The 17693-nt window shown below is 41.3% G+C and overlaps 2 protein-coding genes across 10 annotated transcripts in view; both read left to right on the top strand.

Moving 5' to 3' along the window:
* The window catches only part of ADAM17 (ADAM metallopeptidase domain 17), a 50871-nt gene that overhangs the window by 18972 nt on the left and 14206 nt on the right, over positions 1-17693 (top strand). For 8 of the 9 annotated variants that reach the window (XR_006059101.2, XR_006059100.1, XM_042245771.2 and 5 more), the window contains 7 exons: positions 2199-2288; positions 4171-4284; positions 5838-5982; positions 6092-6180; positions 9201-9353; positions 11115-11314; positions 12294-12397. Coding sequence is in view for 7 of the 9 variants with exons in the window: in XM_042245771.2 (XP_042101705.1) it covers positions 2199-2288; positions 4171-4284; positions 5838-5982; positions 6092-6180; positions 9201-9353; positions 11115-11314; positions 12294-12397 (895 nt within the window). In the remaining 2 variants the exon portion in view is untranslated. Of the gene's footprint in view, positions 1-2198; positions 2289-4165; positions 4285-5837; positions 5983-6091; positions 6181-9200; positions 9354-11114; positions 11315-12293; positions 12398-17693 lie in introns of those variants that run through there. The other variant, XM_042245776.2, reaches the window with a different exon arrangement.
* LOC101117063 (large ribosomal subunit protein eL42-like) lies at positions 6550-6956 on the top strand. Its single transcript, XM_004005677.6, has one exon. The coding sequence runs from the start codon at positions 6579-6581 to the stop codon at positions 6897-6899; it is 321 nt and encodes a 106-aa protein (XP_004005726.3). The 5' UTR covers positions 6550-6578; the 3' UTR covers positions 6900-6956.

The raw sequence follows: 17693 nt of genomic DNA, 5'->3' as shown, positions 1-17693 counted from the left end.
TTGTGATTTCCTAGAATATTTGAGGTCTGCCACTGAGGTTCTTAACATTATTTAAACAATAATGTGGTTTGATTATTGTTAGTTGTTAGATGCTATTTTCAAATTTTTGAAAACCATTTTACCTTTCAGCTAGGCTTTTCTAAGCACATCACAATTTTTATGCATATTATGTTTAAGGAAAGTTCATAACGTAGACCTTCTGTCTTTATAGAACTGAACTCTGTGAAAACGTCACTGTTGAGATGACAGTGGTCGTGTTGCTGGGACATATAGATGTATACTCCAGAGTGGGGGAAACAAGTATCTGTATGAACTTGTGTGTATTGTTTTTGCTTATATGTGTCTATCAGAGGGACTGGTCACTTGGTTTGTATCATGTAAAATACCTAATCGTTAGGCCGTAACCGGGTGGAATAAATGGAACTGTAGGGCAGAGATTTGAAGGCAGGATTACAGAACCACTGGTGCTGGATTTTTCAGCATTTACTGTTGTCATTTTGAAAGTCAAGGGAATCATATTTCATTGACATTTTTTGTCAGTCTGACCTCATTCCTCGTGATCGCTTGGCAGTGACTGAAGTGACGTTGAGGGAGTTAAAGAGAATGTGGCTATTCATTCTGCAGTGCTGCAGAGCCCAGTGTAGCAAAGCCGTCTTTCTCCACGCCTTGCTGGTCCCATACTGTGCGTTTTTTGTGCCCTTCTTTCCCTTGCCCTCCATGTCAAGTAATTTTATTATGAGGGTAGTGGGAGTAGTGTGTGAAGTCACTATAGGTCTTGTTCCTAAGTGAGAAACTCTTTCTTTTTTAAAATTAATTTGTTTATTGGCTGTGCTGGTCTTGGTTGCTGTGCGGGCTTTTCTCTAGTTACAGCGAGTTACTCTCCTGTTGGGATGCTTGGGCTTCTCATTGCTGTGGCTTCTCTTGTCAGGGAGCATAGATTCAACAGTTGGGTGCTCAGGTGTAGGGCTCAGCTGCTCAACAGCATGTGGGATCTTCCTGGATCACAGATTGAACCTGTGTCTCCTGCATTGGCAGGCAGATTCTTTTCCACCAAGCTACCAGGGAAGCCCAGGTATTCTTTCTTGAGAGGCTTCTTTTCTTAGTGTGGGTTTTGTATTAGGGCCTCTTAGTTTACTTCTTTGTTCATTACACCAGGGATATGAATATAATGGAAGGTCTTGTCTTAGAAATTGCATTTCTCTTTTTTCTTTTGGCTGCTCTAGGTCTTTGTTGCTGAGTGTGGACTTTCTCTAGTTGCGACTTGCAGGCTCTAGAGCATGCGGGCTTCAATAATTGTGGCACACAGGCTTAGTTACTGTGCGGCATGTGGGATCTTCCAAGACCAGGGATTGAACCCGTGTCCCTTGAATTGGCAGGCAGAGTCCTAACCACTGGACCACATGGAATTCCCAGAAATTGCATTTCTTGGTCTTAGAGTTACCGTAAGCAAAGAACAATTTCTTAGACCTGTAACATGCTTCGCAGTTGCCAGAACAAACCTCATTTACCCAGTTTGAACAGTAAAATCTTCTCTTAAGGAAAGATAGGTAATGAGTATCTTTTCCCTACTGTAGTTTGAATCATACTTGGCTATTATACTGTCCCTCCTCCCTCAGTAATCTCTGTACTCTACCTCTCCCCCAGCCCCCATCAGAGGACGGGAGCGAGGCGACATGGTGAGACCTCATACCTGTTTCTGCCTCGTGCTTGGGTGCTGAACTTTGCCTAGGGAGGGTTTGGGATAGTGTTGGTGGTATGTGCCACTGCTCCTTACTACTTTCTGAAGGGTTTTTTTGGTTTTGTTTTTTTTGAAGTATGTGGCAAGAGATAGAGTGAATAGATACTTCTTTGGGCTATTTTAGGTAAATTGACTATTAACTTTGATTTCCATAGTTGAGTGGCAGTTTTTGAAAAAACCCATTACTTAATATTTCCATTCTTTATGCAGTTGATTACCTGAAATTGGGGGTTAATTGTGCAACTGCTTTATTCTGGTAACATTTTAAGTTTGAGGCTAGAAATACTTTCTTTGATAGAACAGTCAACATTAAGAGTAACATCCTAATGTCAGTTTTTTTACTTGATGAAACTTACTACAGTGGTATTTAAATTGATTTTTTTTTAATCCCTGAAGAACTTATATTAGACTGCAAAGAATGGTAAAATATACATGTCTTTCTCTCTTTTTATACACACAGATAGAGTTGATTGACAGAGTTGATGACATCTATCGAAACACTTCATGGGACAATGCAGGTTTTAAAGGTTATGGAATTCAGATAGAACAGGTATTTTATCAAGGGATGTTTGTTATAATGTTCAAGTAAGTTGCATGGTATAAATATTTGTCACTTGTATTAACAGCCCAGAAACTTATCTTCTACTTTAATCATGAATTAATATTCTGATATGACAGTGATTTTTATCTGATAAACTTAAGTGTTTTGATACTATTTATAGATTATGAAATATTCTGTTCTTAGGCTTCTTTTAGGCAGGAAACCTTATGCTACTAAGAGCTTTCCTTTTTTCTGCATTCATGGCCTTTTTTCTTCTGTGTTGCTTTACTTTTGATTATGCTTAATGTCTTTAGTTAGAATTCTAACACATTGTTGAAGCCTTAGAAAATTCATTCAAAAATTCTGTGTGTACATTTTCAAGGCATTTATACATACAGAACCATTAGATCTCTTTTCCTAAGAATCTTCTGAGTTCCTATCTGTTAATGGTGTCCATCACTGATGTATTAATGTCATCCTAATTATATCACATAGTAAAAACTGTTCCAAATTGATAGGACTTGTTATTAGCAAGTATTCTGAAATTGGTTATTACTTTGGACAGACATTTTGGCATGTAAATTAAGGAAATTATCTCTTTTCTATCAGGTTGTGTGTACTAAAGTAGCCATATTACAGGTTCTGTAGTGTAGAATATAGAGAATAAAAAGAAAAAAGCTTTTGAAATCATGTATCATACTTTTAATAAATGTTACACTTTTATAGTACTTGTATAAAACTAAGAATTATTTTTCCCTTTTCCGTTTTCTTTTACTCTTTTGCATTTCCTTTTTAAAGTTTTTATTTGAATAGGTAATATATACACATGGTACAAAAGCCAGTGAAAAGTAAGTCTCCTCAGCTACCCGTTGTCAAACCAGTTCCTTTCCCCAGAGACATCCATGTCTCTAGTTTCATCCATATCTCTCCCCAGAGATATTTTGTGCATGTATAGCATGTGTTTGTCTATGTGTGGTACGTTGTACTCTTTTGCACCTTGCTTTTTCATTTCATGAATATGTTGATGATTACCCCATTATGATACAATAAAGGTGTCTTACTTGTTTAAAGTAGCTGCAGCATATTTGAATTTTAGCAGACCAATAAATAAAGCTGCTTTTTGCTTTAGGAATTTGGAACCTGTTTGGAAAAAACTTGATGTGGTAGGAGATTAAGATACCAGCTTCTTTAATGATGATAGGTGGGTTGGAGAATGTGGTTTAGATGTGCAGTCACAGTGGTCTCCCACCTAGATCATCCCAGAATGGACCTTGATCACCCAGCACCAGAGCTTCAGAGCCCACCCCAGTGAATTTACCACTCAGAGGGGTAGCAGACTGCAGTATCCCCTCTGTAGGCAGGCAGATCTGGAAGAGATGCCAGAAACAGTGAGCTGAGCATGACTTTGTTCCTTTCTGCATTAGCCTTTGGAGAGAAACCAACATTCCTTTTTTTTTTTTTTTTTTTTTAAGTAGGATTAATATGAATTTGTGCTATATGTATAAGGAAAAATTCCCTTAAAAAAAAAAAAACTTATGTCTGTGGTGTGCAGAGCTGTACATCTCATTCTCATCTCTGAATCACTGGAATAAATGATTTTAGGCTCACGGAGCCTAGGTTTTTATTTTTTCCAACTAAATAAAGAAGAAATAAAAAGGAGTACACTTACAAATTTATAAATCATTCTTTGACATATTTTTCATACCATTTTGCTTCTCAGTTTGTTTGTAATCATTGGACATTAGAACTGAAGAATTTTATGGAGTTTTGACTCCTAAAACTTCTTTTTTAAGAATGGTCAGTGGTCTTTTTTAGTTGAAACAATGCAGTATTATTTTAGTCTTGTGAACTTTTCTGAAGTGTTCTAAGTATTTTATCTCTTTAAGTATAGATTCGCATTCTCAAGTCTCCACAAGCAGTGAAACCTGGTGAAAGGCACTTCAATATGGCAAAAAGTTACCCAAATGAAGAAAAAGATGCTTGGGATGTGAAGATGTTGCTAGAGGTAGGTCATGGAACCCCAAGTGTGATACTGTTTAACACCATTCTGTGGTTTCTAAAAATATGGGTCATGTCTGTGTTAATGAGGGGATGTCTTAGAGGTGGTGAGCACCAGGGTCAGCACACCCCAGCTGACCCAGCAGTGACCTCTTCCCCTGTCACTGGGCAGACAGCAAGGTGGACAGAACTGAAAGTGAAAATTGTTAGAAAGCAATGCTTCTTAATGGTAAAATCGCTGCAAATCTAGTGAAGTAATGGGGCTTTAGGAAACGATACCCTCCTTACTCTGAATAAATTTCTTAGACATGATTCTGTTAGTTCAGGTCTCTTTGAAGCTTATTAGTAGATCTCTGAGGTCAGTAATTAACAAATGGTATGAAAATGTGTTAGATGGTAGAGGTGTAATGTGGAGATCTGAAAGTGCTCCAGGAAATGTTAAATTCGTGTGTTTTTATTCTGGTAACTAAGGATGACGTAAATACTGTATGCCATATGGATTCTTGTCCTGACAAGATTTATCATTTCTGTTCCCGGGTTTCTATCTATGGGCTTCCCTAGTAGCTCAGATGGTAAAGCATCCGCCTGCAATGCAGGAGACACAAGTTCGATCCCTGGGTTGGGAAGATTTCCCTGGAGAAGGAAATGGCAACCCATTCCAGTATTCTTGCCTAGAGAATTTCATGGACTGAGGAGCCCGGTGGGCTACAGTCCCTGGGGTTGCAGAGTCAGACACGACTGAACGACTAACACACACTGTCTATACCTTTGCTTTGTTGTAAAATGGCCTTCTGTGAAGTGAGAGCATTTATTTTCTACTGTGTGGTTAATGTGTTAGTTTCCCATGGCTGCTCTAACAGATTACCGCAAATTTAGCGGCTTAAAACAGCACTTTGTTTATCTGATGGTATCTAGGCTGAGTCCACAGTGTGGCTCATTTGGATTCTCTGGTTAGAGTCTCGCAAGACTGAAGTGAAGTCAGGTTTTCAAAGCTTGAGGGGAATTAAGACGATTATTAGTTTGAGAGCCATAGAGTGCTGTATCTGTGTAATACTACTTAGCCATGAAAAAGAATGAAATTTTGCTATCTGCAACAACAGGGATGGACATAAAGGGTCTTATGATAAGTAAATAAGTTAGAGAAGGATACTGTGTGATAGCATTTATATATGCAATCCATAAATACAGCAAACTAGTGAATGTGGCGACAAAGAAATACAGAGAACAAATCAGTGGTTACCAGTGGGGAGAGGGAAAGGGCAATATAGGGGGAGGGGATGAAGAGGTGCAAACTGTTACGTATAAAATAAGCTACAAGGATATAACACGGGAATATAGCCAGCATTTTATAACAACTATAAATGGAGTATAACCTTTAAAATGTAAATTACTATATTTTGTACATCTGTAATTTATGTCTATCAACTATACGTCAGTTTTTTTAAAAATGTAAAAAAATGCAGTTGTACAGTATGGTAGTATTCTGGAATATTTAGTTGAAACATCTCTTAGTCTGATGTAACTGATAATCTAATTAAGAGAACTTTGTTTTTTTAAAAGCAATTTAGTTTTGATATTGCTGAAGAAGCATCTAAAGTCTGCCTAGCACATCTTTTCACGTACCAAGATTTTGATATGGGAACCCTTGGCTTAGCTTATGTTGGTTCTCCCAGAGCGAACAGTCATGGAGGTGTTTGTCCAAAGGGTAAGTTTTCCATTTGTTGTATGAAATATGTGGGAATAGCAAGGTGATTGGATTATAATATAATTGTGTCATTATAATTATTGAACAAGCCATTTGTTTTTTCCTGTAGCTTATTACAGTCCAATTGGAAAGAAAAATATCTATTTGAATAGTGGTTTGACCAGCACAAAAAATTATGGTAAAACCATCCTTACAAAGGTATGTTCTTCAATTTTTAAGAGTAGATTTTGAGTTTATTATAGTGGGACCTCAGCAGTTACATATTTATGTAGATGTTTTTTAAAAGTAATGCATACTGTTCTTTGTCTCTGCCTAAACAAATGTATGTTTTTAGTGACAAATATGAAAAGTATAAAGAAGAAAATATTGTCAGCTGTCAAACTTCTTTTGAGACCAGTTGGTATCACTGTCTTTCCTAAAGACATTCTTTCTGGAGCCCATCATCTGCAGCTCCTGATAAAGGACTGCTATCCAGAACACATAAGGAGTATACTGAAAACTCAAAAATAAAAAAATGAACAGCCCAATTTTAAAATAGGCCAAAGATCTTAATAAATACCTCAGCAGCTTTCTGTGCTGGTATCGCTTTGGCAAACATGGTGAATGTTCCAAAAACCCGCCGGACTTTCTGTAAGAAGTGTGGGAAGCATCAGCCCCACAAAGTGACACAGTACAAGAAGGGCAAGGGTTCTCTGTATGCCCAGGGAAAGCGGCGCTATGACAGGAAACAGAGTGGCTGTGGTGGGCAGACTAAGCCGATTTTCCGGAAAAAGGCTAAAACCACAAAGAAGATTGTACTGAGGCTTGAATGTGTTGAGCCCCACTGTAGATCAAAGAGAATGCTGGCTATTAAGAGATGCAAGCATTTTGAGCTGGGAGGTGATAAGAAGAGAAAGGGCCAAGTGATCCAGTTTTGAGCTTCGTATTTTATTATGAAGACAATAAAAATGCCATCAATAAAATCCTCTTATTTATGCTTAAAAAAAAAAAAAGTAAATAAATACCTCAGCGAAGAAGATATACAGATGGCAAATAAACATAATGAAAAGATGCTCAACACTGTATGTTAGTAGGCAGTTGCAAATCAAAACAAAGAGAGCCCCTTATAAAACTAATAGTATTGCTAATATCCAAAGTAGTGATAATACCAAACGCTAGTGAGGATGTGGAACAACATAAATTCTCATACATTGTTGGTGGAAATGCAAAATGGTATTAATACAATCACTTAGGAAGACAGTGTGGCAGTTTCTCAGAAAAATAAACATACTCTGGTGTTACACTGGACTCAGCACCCTTAGTGTTTAGTCAAAGGAGTCCTCACAGAAACCTGCCCGTGGATGTTTATAACAGCTTTATTAGTGATTGCCAAGACTTGGAAGCAACCAAGATGTCTTTCTGTAGGTGAATGGATAAACAAACGGGTATATCCGGATAATGGAATACTATTAAGCACTTTTAAAAAGAGCTATCAAGTTATAAACACATGGAGGAACCATAAATGTTTATTATTATTATTTTTTAGAGGCCAGGGATGCTGCTAAACCGCCTATAATACACAAGACAGCACCACCACCCCCCAACAAGCATGCAAAATAATTGGCCCAAAGAGTTAATATATTAAGTAGAAGACGCCAATCTGTTTGATTCCATCTGTATGACATTCTGTAAAAGGCAAAGCCACGGGGGCAATAAAATGATGAGTGGTTGCCAAGAGTGGAGGGAGGGATGAGTAGGTGGAGTACAGAGGATTTTCTTTCGGGTGTTGAAACTATTCTGTATACTTTAATGATGGATTGAAAACATGTGGGGACTTCTCTGACAGTCCAGTGGTTAAGATTCTGCCTTCCAATGCAGGGGGTACACGTTCGATCCCTTGTCAGAAAGCTAAGATCCCACATGCCCCGTGGCCAAAAAACCAAAACATAAAACAAGTTATATTGTAAAAAATTCGATAAAGACTTTAAAAATAGTCCACATCAAAAATAATTGTTTTAAAAAAGAAAAGACATTATGTGTTTGCCAAAACCCATAGAGAGTACAACACAAAGAGCAAACCTAATATAAATTACGGACTTTGGTGAATTTTTTTAAAAAAAAGTGAAATGGGATGAAAGAAGAAAATACAATAAGCAGTTTTTGGAAACTTTAATTTCCGAAATTGTTTTTATGGTGCTCCTTTACCTTTTTGGCATTACAGTGTCATCAGTGGTTTGATTTCAGGACATGTCTTCCAGAGTTTTTCTGTTTAAGACACATGGAACCAAAAAATTAATTATTTACATGTTTTTTAAAGTGTTAGTCTGTTTTTTTTTTTGAAGTGGATTAGAGAATCCACTAATGAATTTTTCCAAAGCATAGTATGGAATTACTTGCCCATATTGTACCTTTGGGATTTGAATACTTTTTTTGTTAAAAATGCAAAGTTTTCTTTACTACCATTAACACTTGGAAATCTTCAACACATTGGTTTCAGAATTGGGACTCTTTGTTTTTTTAAAAAAAATGCAGTGTCTTATAAAATATGTATAGATTTTTTTCATGTCCATGGAGTGATTTCCCCCTCCCCCATCTCGGGGGAAAAAAAATCAGTAAATTGTTATCTCATGCAGTTAAATATGGGAAATTTTTTAGCTTTACTGGCTAAATTTACCATTCTACTCAGAAATCCTCTGGTGATCTGATAGGTTCAGTACAATCCTTCAGCTGGATTCTGAACAAAATCCTCTAGGTCATTAAGATTGTCATTGGACAGGCATTCAGTCACTGGGATAAGGAACATTGTTTTGCTATTCTTTAGTGTCAAGTTTTAACCTTCCCACCACACTTAGATCTAACCGGAATGTGACTGAGATGAGGGGTGGGGGGGGCGGGGGGCTTGAGTGATTGGTTATTAACTCTTTGGTTTATCAGTGCCAGGCAGTTTTGGAATGGCCAGTGTTTGGTTCCTCATTGAGTGTTCCAGTCTATCTTTTAATTTATGTTTTCTCACATTGATTTAAATTCATCCATGTAATACTACTTAACAGTATTCAATACAATCTTAAATATTCCATTTAATTTCTGTAACTGATAGAAGAAGACATAGTCCAACTGTTGCCCTGTTGTTGGTCTGAATCTGACTGATCAGGTCCCATTTAAGAGAGCGGAGCCCAGCTGGCCACAGCAGGTGATGGTTAAGTGTTAGGAAGTAATGTTTTCGCTGCGTGATCCTTCAGGAAGCTGACCTCGTTACAACTCACGAATTGGGGCACAACTTTGGAGCAGAGCACGACCCAGATGGTCTGGCAGAATGTGCCCCAAATGAGGACCAGGGAGGGAAGTACGTCATGTACCCCATAGCTGTGAGTGGCGACCACGAGAACAATAAGGTACGTGCCTTCTGGTGCTTTTGTTTTAAATGTGATCAGGGAGGAAGAGATGATGCTGGATGATAATGAGAGCCCAGAAAAGCTTCCCACTCATGCTGCAACCCATGGGGTCACAAAGAGTCGGACATGACTGAGTGACTGGACAGCAGCAGGTAGGGATGGAATTGCACATCACCAAGTGCCGTGAAACATGGTCTAAGTCTGCTCATGTGGACTGTGTGTTGTCAAAGGTAATCATGTGTTGCTTTGAGCTGTATGGAAAGTTAATTGTTTAATGCCTTGCACTGGAATCCTAGTTTGCAGGGTCTGGTGGGCTTAGACTTTCTCTTAAAATATTCTTTCATTTATAAGCGTATCATTCATATTAGCTCTACATTGCTTCATAATTTGCATGTTTTAATAAACTTTTGCAACAAAATATGTAATTTGCCAGATGTAAGTGTCCTGTGGGTAAGGCGCTTGCCTTTCTGGTTTACAGCTCTGTCTCTAGTGCTCATTCAGGGTACCTGCTATGCAGTAGATAATATTTACTTTGTCAAGTGAGTAGAGAGATCATATTCTGTTGAAGGTGTCTGGAATACTCGACACTCATTGACTTGGGACATGGGAAACAGCTTCAGAGACTTGCTGAGAGAGGCTGTGACTCACTCGTAGAGTCTAAACTGAAAGTCTTCATAGACGTCTGTCTGGTCCTTTTTCCTTTTTGCAAGAGAATGGGAAGTGGGGCTGAAAATTCCAAGCTTCTAACTGTGGCTTGGTCTTTCTGATGACCAGTGCCCACTCAGGAGTCCACTCAGAGTCTGCGCATTACAACAAAAGACACTCCTATTACCTAGGAAATTGGGGAGGTCTCAGGAGTTCTGGGCCAGGAGCTGTGGCCAGAGACGAGTGTATGTTCTATACGGTCTCATGACGGTCTCGTGCTCTGCTCCTCAGGGGTCTATGGCGCTTGTCTGGGTGGCAGATGCAGCCATTGTAGTCATTTGCAGACTGTGGAGGCTCTACCTCTAAAAGTACTCGGGCTGAGTTTTACCCAAATCTTGTTCTGCTTTTCTTGATATTTTCAAATTGTTTGGGAGCTGGACTCTGTTTTAGAGCATCAGGAAAAATGCCCAAATGTAGGTCATTTCTATGGTTTTGCATATCAAGTGGACAAGCCAGGGGTCAGCTGTAGCAACTCAAACTTAAGATCTTGGGAACCCATGAAGACGTTTAGGTAATAATTTGGAATTTAATCTTTTAATAGACTATATATACACACACACATATATATGTAGTATCATACTTACTAAACTCAGCTGTTAAAACACTTTAAACATGGATGACTGCTGTAAATTCAGGGAATCAGAGCAGATGTGTTCTGCAGGCCTGGATCACTGTATCTAGGAAGACAGAGTAAAGGGGTCTGCCCAGTTCTCAGTGTCCCTGCAGTGGGGCCACTCTTGGCCACTAAGTCACTGAGCTTAGACTGGTGACTCTCTGCTCATGCCCGACTGGTGGAGGTGTTCGGTCTCAGCATTTGTGTAGCTTACTTTCCTGTGAAGAATTTTAGGCTCTTCACCAAATTCACATGATGTTTCTAGCCTCCTGCAGAGGAAGGTGCCATGCAAATGGCATTTAAAGGCAACAGTGAACCTAAAAAGCCTTCAAGCTGGTCCTGGTTGTGGCTTTTGCGTTAAAGTTTGTCCCTGGAGAATAAGCACAAACACTACCTGAATTTTTATGTAATCTTGGGTCCTATGTGGCCTTTTTTCTCTTAAGATGTTTTCAAACTGCAGTAAACAGTCCATCTATAAGACCATTGAAAGCAAGTCCCAGGAGTGTTTCCAAGAACGCAGCAACAAAGTATGTGGGAACTCCAGGGTGGACGAGGGCGAGGAGTGCGACCCCGGCATCATGTACCTCAACAACGACACTTGCTGCAACAGCGACTGCACGCTGAGGCCGGGTGTGCAGTGCAGGTGAGGGGTGCGGCATGGCAGGTGTTCGGGTGCCTAATGAGGGGTCTCCAAAATGGTGGGCTGAAAACGCAGGGCCTTTAGAATCATTAGAGGGCCTGTGAAAGTGTGTGTCTACTCCTGTACAGCAAAAAAAAAAAATGTGTTTTGGAAAGCAGTTTGACATTCCATGACAAATCCTCGGTCTTGCATCCTCTCTGCTGTAGCGATGCTGTAGTACAGAGAATCCTAAGGAAGCAGAGATTATGAAGATGACTTAGCAAGGAGGTTTATGGCCACGTTTCTTCATAACAGCATTCCTGGGACATAAACTCATTACTGTGTATCCGTGCTGTAGAATAGCCTTAAAGAATGCTGTTGAATCACAGAAACCAAATGTGGAGGAAAGTTTAGTTACAAACCCCTAACTTGTTACAGGTTACAAGTTAGAAGTCTTATATTTCCATTTTTAATGCCCCGTGCCTGGCTTAGAAGTAGAGGGGGTAACTTTATGGCAGATTTAACTGTATACAGTGCATATTAACACTGTAAATACTGACCAGGCTGCCTAGTTTGACTACTGATTGCCTTGTGGGGTGGGTTTTTGTTTTTTTGCTTTAATTTTTGGCTGGGTCATGCGGCATGAGGGATCTCAGTTCCCTAACCAAGGATGGAAAACTGACGCACCCTGCATTGGGAGGTCACTGGACCACCAGGGAAGTCCCTTTAAAAAAGAAGTCCCTTAAGAAAAAAATGTATTAAATGAATGAAAACCAAGGACACCAAGGTGTTTTAAAGATGGGTGAGTGTGGACCACTCTGCTGCCCGTGTCTGCATCAGGAAGGGCAGAGGGACCATGTCCGGTGGTGCCAGCACCTGGGAGTCTGTGCAGGAGTGGGTGGCCTCAGGAGACTCTGCCCTGCCCTCTCGGGGCCTGTGGCATGACCATAGTCTGAGCTGTGAAGCTGGCCGTTGACTTGGACTGTGTGCTCTTCCTCTGCAGTGATAGGAACAGTCCTTGCTGTAAAAACTGTCAGTTCGAGACGGCCCAGAAGAAGTGCCAAGAGGCCATTAATGCTACTTGCAAAGGCGTGTCTTATTGTACAGGTATGTCCTCTTGGTGGTTCTCTTAGAATAATTTGTTCAGACGGGTATGCCTGCGTTTGAAAGCAGAGTTGGGTTTCATTCAGATGACTCGAACCTTTTGCCTCACGGACAGAGTTGAGTTGATCGCAGCACGCTTCGCATTGGTCACTGCAAGACCTGCGAGCATTCACTTCCATTCTCCTTTCTCTCATAGGCATCAGCTTTAGTGTCTTTGATATTTGCCTGGATAGGTGTATGTCCTTGAGGTAGTGTTATTTTTTGTTGCTGTTGTTGTTGAGTTGCTAAGTTGTTTGTCCAGCTCTTTGTGACCCCATGGACTATAGCCCGCCAGGCTCCTCTGACCATGGAATTTCCCAGGCAGGGATGCTGGAGTGGGTTGCCATTTCCTCCTCCAGGGATCTTCCCGACCCAGGGACTGAGGCTGCATCTCTGTGTCTCCTGCATTGGCAGGCAGAGTCTTTACCACTGAGCCACCTGGGAAGCCTGTTATTTTCTGTACATTTAAAAACTATATATTTATTTATTTGGCTGCACTGGGTCTTAGTTGCAGCATGTGGGCTCTAGTTTCCTGACCAGGGATCAGATTCGTGGCCCCCTGCAGTGGAGCACAGAGTCTTAGCCACTGGACTACCAGGGAACTCCATACATGTGTGTTTTTGATGTGCTAAAATGATACTCTACATTAGATCTTTTTTGAAAACTCAATGCCACGTTCTTACGATTGTGTTTTCTGTTGCTTTGTATTTCTGTGTTGTGTCTAGTTCATTGTTTTGGGCCCTTGCTGGGTTTCCAGTGATTTACTATGATATACTGTGTTTGCTTATCTGTTCACCAAGCAATAGCCGCTAGGATTTCTCTCCTAATACTGCCTGTAGGACCACACTGGGCATCCTCACACGTCTCCTTTGGGAGCCGTGAGGGCTTCCTGGGTGCACAGGGAAGCATGGAGTTGCCCAGTCATGGAGGGTGGCACTCCACTGGTCTCTGGAACAGCAGTGTGGGTTGGTCAGCGCTGCCGTGCGGCGTCCACGCTCCTGCATTCCGATGTCCTTGTCAACACACCGTATTACGCAGCTCTTTTTTGCCAGTCTGAGTGTAAAGTGATTTCTTCTCCTTACATTTTTCATGAACATCTGTATATTTGCTAGCTATTTAGATTTCTTCTGCACATAATTAGTTCATTTATTTGGTCCATTTATAAAAATTGGGTTTAATTTTTGCTATTATTGATTTGGAGGAGTTCTTTCATGATAATCTGTCTGGTTTAAATACTGCATATGCCTTTCTCCTATCTGTTGTCCTTTTGGAACAGAAATCTTTCACTTAAATTTGTCATTTTGTTTCTGTATGTGCGTGTGTATTTTTTGAGTTGTGTTCAGACGGGTATGGCTGCATTTGAAAGCAGAGTTGGGTTTCATTCAGATGACTCGAACCTTTTATCCCATGGACAGAGTTGAGCTGATCACAGCATGCGATCGTTACAGAGATATTTTCCACAGTTGGTTCTGTTAGCTTCATAATTTTATCTTTCACCTTCAGGACTTTAATCTGTCTGGAGCTAGTTTTAAGATGATCTGTATTGATTGTCAATAGTCCCTGTAGTTCAGTTATTCCTTTCAAAACTCTCCAAGCTGTGTTATCAGGTACCTGTTCTCCACATCTTCTTGGTCTTGCTATTCCTTCATCACTATGTAATGCTCCTTTCTGATTTAATTTTTTTTAATTTTTGAAATTTGTATTGGAGCTCAGTTGACTTACAGTTTTGTTAGTTCTAGGCACACAGCAGAGTGAAACAGTTATGCACATACTCTTTCAAATTGTTTAACATTCAGTTTGCTACCTGTGTGGTCGTGGTGTCTTTCTTATTTGGTGTATCTATCCCATCTTACATTTTTAAATTTATATATCCTCTGGTTGCTTGGCTTGTTTTCTGTAACAGGTTTATTGAGAGATAATAAGCATGTCATACCGCCTGTCCACTTGAAGTGTGCGTTCAGCAGTTTCTAGTGGATTCATGTTTGGGCATCCACCTACCAGTCAGTTCTCATTGCCTCAGAAAGAAACCCAGACCCTTTAGCTATCATTTCGAATCTCCTCATTCTCCCAGCTCCAGACAACCACTGCTCTACTTTCTATGTCGATGGATTTGCCTAATCTGGATGTTTCATGTAAATGAAATCATAAACATGTGTGCTGCTTTCAGAGTGTTTTCAAGATTTATCCATGTTGTAGCATGAGTCAGTCCTTCATTTATTTTTATTGCTGAATAATATTCCATTGTATGGATATATCACATTTTCTTATTCATTCATCAATTAATGGATTTTGGATTGTTGCTGCTTTTTGGCTGCTGTGAGTAATGCTGCTATGTAGATTTGTGTACAAGTTTTTGTGTAGACTTAGGTTTTTACTTCTCGTGTGTCTGTGTCTATCCAGTTGTAGAATTGCTGAGTCCTGTGGTACATCTGTTTAATCCTTTGAAGAACTACCAGGCTGTTTTCCAAAGTGACTGCACCGTTTTACATTTCCACCAGCATGTGTGAAGGTTCCAATTTCTACAAATCCTCACCAGTGCTTGTTGTTATTTGTCTTATTTTTTTGGCTGCTCTACACAGCATGCAAGATCTTAGTTCCCCGACCAGGGATCAAACCCGTGTCCCCTGCAGTGGAAGCACAGTCTTGACCATTGGACTGCCAGGGAATTCCCCCATCTTTCTGATCACAGCCATCCTAGTGCGTGTGAAGTTTTATCTCACTTCGATTCTTCCTTCAGCTTTTAAATGTGCATTTTATGTTACTCATGATTCAGACATTCTGTGATCTGTCAGTATCACATTAGTTTGTCACATATCAGGAGCCTGGATATCTCAGTCAGCCTTTAAAAAACACTTTCTGGCTGTGCTCAGTGTTAGTCTTTACTGTAATAACCAGTTTCAGGAAGGTGCTTTCTTTTTAAATAACGTGTAAAACAATTTGAGAGTCCCTTGGACTGCAAGGAGATCCAACCAGTCCATTCTAAAGGAGATCAGTCCTGGGTGTTCTTTGGAAGAACATGCTAAAGCTGAAACTCCAGTACTTTGGACACCTCATGTGAAGGGTTGACTCATTGGAAAAGACTCTGATGCTGGGAGAGATTAGGGGCAGGAGGAGAAGGGGACAACAGAGGATGAGATGGCTGGATGGCATCACCAACTCGATGGACGTGAGTTTGAGTGAACTCTGGTAGTTGGTGATGGACAGGGAGGCCTGGAGTGCTGCAGTTCATGGGGTCGCAAAGAGTCGGACACGACTGAGCAACTGAACTGAAAACAATTTGAAAAAAGATTCCTTATCAAAGAGACTTTTGTTCTCATGGTATTTATATGAAGTAGCAGCAGCATCACCTGGGCTCCTGTTAGAAATGCTCTGGCCCCTCCCTGGACCTCCTGCACCAGCCACTCTGTGGACAGAGCCCAGTGCTCTGTCATGGCATCCCCTGAGGGACCCCAGTGCCTGCTCCTTAATTATTTTCCTGTGCATCTTCATGCTTTGATTTTAATCTTTTAAGAGCAGATGTTCAACAAAAGCATTTTTTTTTTGGATCTGCTGAGAGCAGCATGACGTAAATATGGTGACAGTACAGAGTATAACCCTGCGCTGAGCTTGCTGTCCTTTTTCCAGAGCTTGCTTTCAGTGGGGGTGAGTTGTCTGTAAGACAGTCTTGTTGACACTTTGAATGCCCAGCATGCGTGACACATTTTTATAAAATCAGACGCAAAGGTTAACAGCCTAAGTGTGTCATCTGCGTTAGGTAGTTAATGAAAGTCTGCTTCTGTGGGGAAAAGGGAAGAGTCCTTTAAGTTCACAGACCTTTAAGTCTGAATTCTTTTGATTCACTTGGGGGCTTTCCCTGGTGGCTCAGCTGGTAAAGAATCTGCCTGCAATGTGGGAGACCTGAGTTTGATCCTTGGGTTGGGAAGATCCCCTGGAGAAGGGAAGAAAGGCTACCCACTCCAATATTCTGGCCTGGAGAATTCCATGGACTGTATAGCCCATGGGGTCTCAAAGAGTTGGACATGACTGAATGACTTTAACTTTCATTCCTCACTTGAAAACCCAGGCCTATGGTGTCTTCATACAGTCGTTTTTCTCTTCTCTTAGTGTGGACTTTTAACTGCTTGTGTTTCTCATTTTCCAGAATGAATCACTCATTTCACCCATTCTCCTGAATGTAACATTTTTGGGTGGCTTTTCTTTGTCCTTAAGAATCATTGATTCTTTCAAGAAATATCTGTGGTTTACCTACAGTGTGACAGGACTGGACATACATTGATTCATTCATAGATTTGGGTTTTGCTTTCATAGAGCTTACCAGTCTGGTGGTCAGAAACAGAAAAGAACCACAGATAATCACATGGATGCACACTGGGAGAGGTGCTGTGGGGGAGGGGTGGCGTGCAGTGACGGGGCTTCACAGATACTCAGACGGATGCACACTGGAAGATGTGCTGTGGGGGGAGGCGGCGTGCAGTGACAGGGCCTCACAGATACTCAGATGCGCACTGGAAGACGTGCTGTGGTGGGGAGGCGGTGTGCAGTGACGGGGCCTCACAGATAATCAGACGGATGCACACTGGGAGACGTGCTGTGGTGGGGAGGCGGCATGCAGTGATGGGGCCTCACAGATACTCAGATGCACACTGGGAGAGGTGCTGTGGGGGGAGGCGGCGTGCAGTGACGGGGCCTCACAGATACTCAGACAGATGCACACTGGGAGACGTGCTGTGGTGGGGAGGCAGCATGCAGTGATGGGGCCTGATGGGGTGAGGGGCCTCCAACGGAGGTGTGGTCCTCAGGTTGTCTGGGGGAGGAGATACTTGAGAGAAAATGTAAAGGGTGAGGAAGGCCAGCCTGGCCTCCTGAAAGAGGGAGATAAGAACCCTCTGGGGACTGAGCAGCATGTGTTAAGGTTCTGAGGTGAGAGGAGTGGAAGAAAGTGAAGAAAGGTGGCCGTGGTGGTGGGCGTGTGGGCTGGGGAGGGCTGCGGGCAGGAGGCCCTCTGGGGGAGTGTGCAGTCAAGTCAGGGCTCACAGGCGTCTTTTATCAGTGGCAGTAGTAGAGATCTGTTTTACATACACCTTTCATACGCACGTTTTGTTCACTACAAAGAGGTAAAAAAGCAGGATACCGGAACGAGTAGGTATTGGTGGAGGCAAGGCCTCGGGGCTGAGTGGACACTGGGCAGCGTAGTGCTTGGCACGGTGCTCTCCAGCTCCTGATGGAGCAGGTCCGGGTGACTCACGGTGACTGTGTGCCC

The sequence above is a fragment of the Ovis aries genome, chromosome 3 (assembly GCF_016772045.2).
Source record: "Ovis aries strain OAR_USU_Benz2616 breed Rambouillet chromosome 3, ARS-UI_Ramb_v3.0, whole genome shotgun sequence".
NCBI classification, from domain to species: Eukaryota; Metazoa; Chordata; class Mammalia; order Artiodactyla; family Bovidae; genus Ovis; species Ovis aries.
The sequence above is the reverse complement of the archived record's forward strand: the minus strand, read 5'-3'. Positions and strand labels throughout refer to the sequence as shown.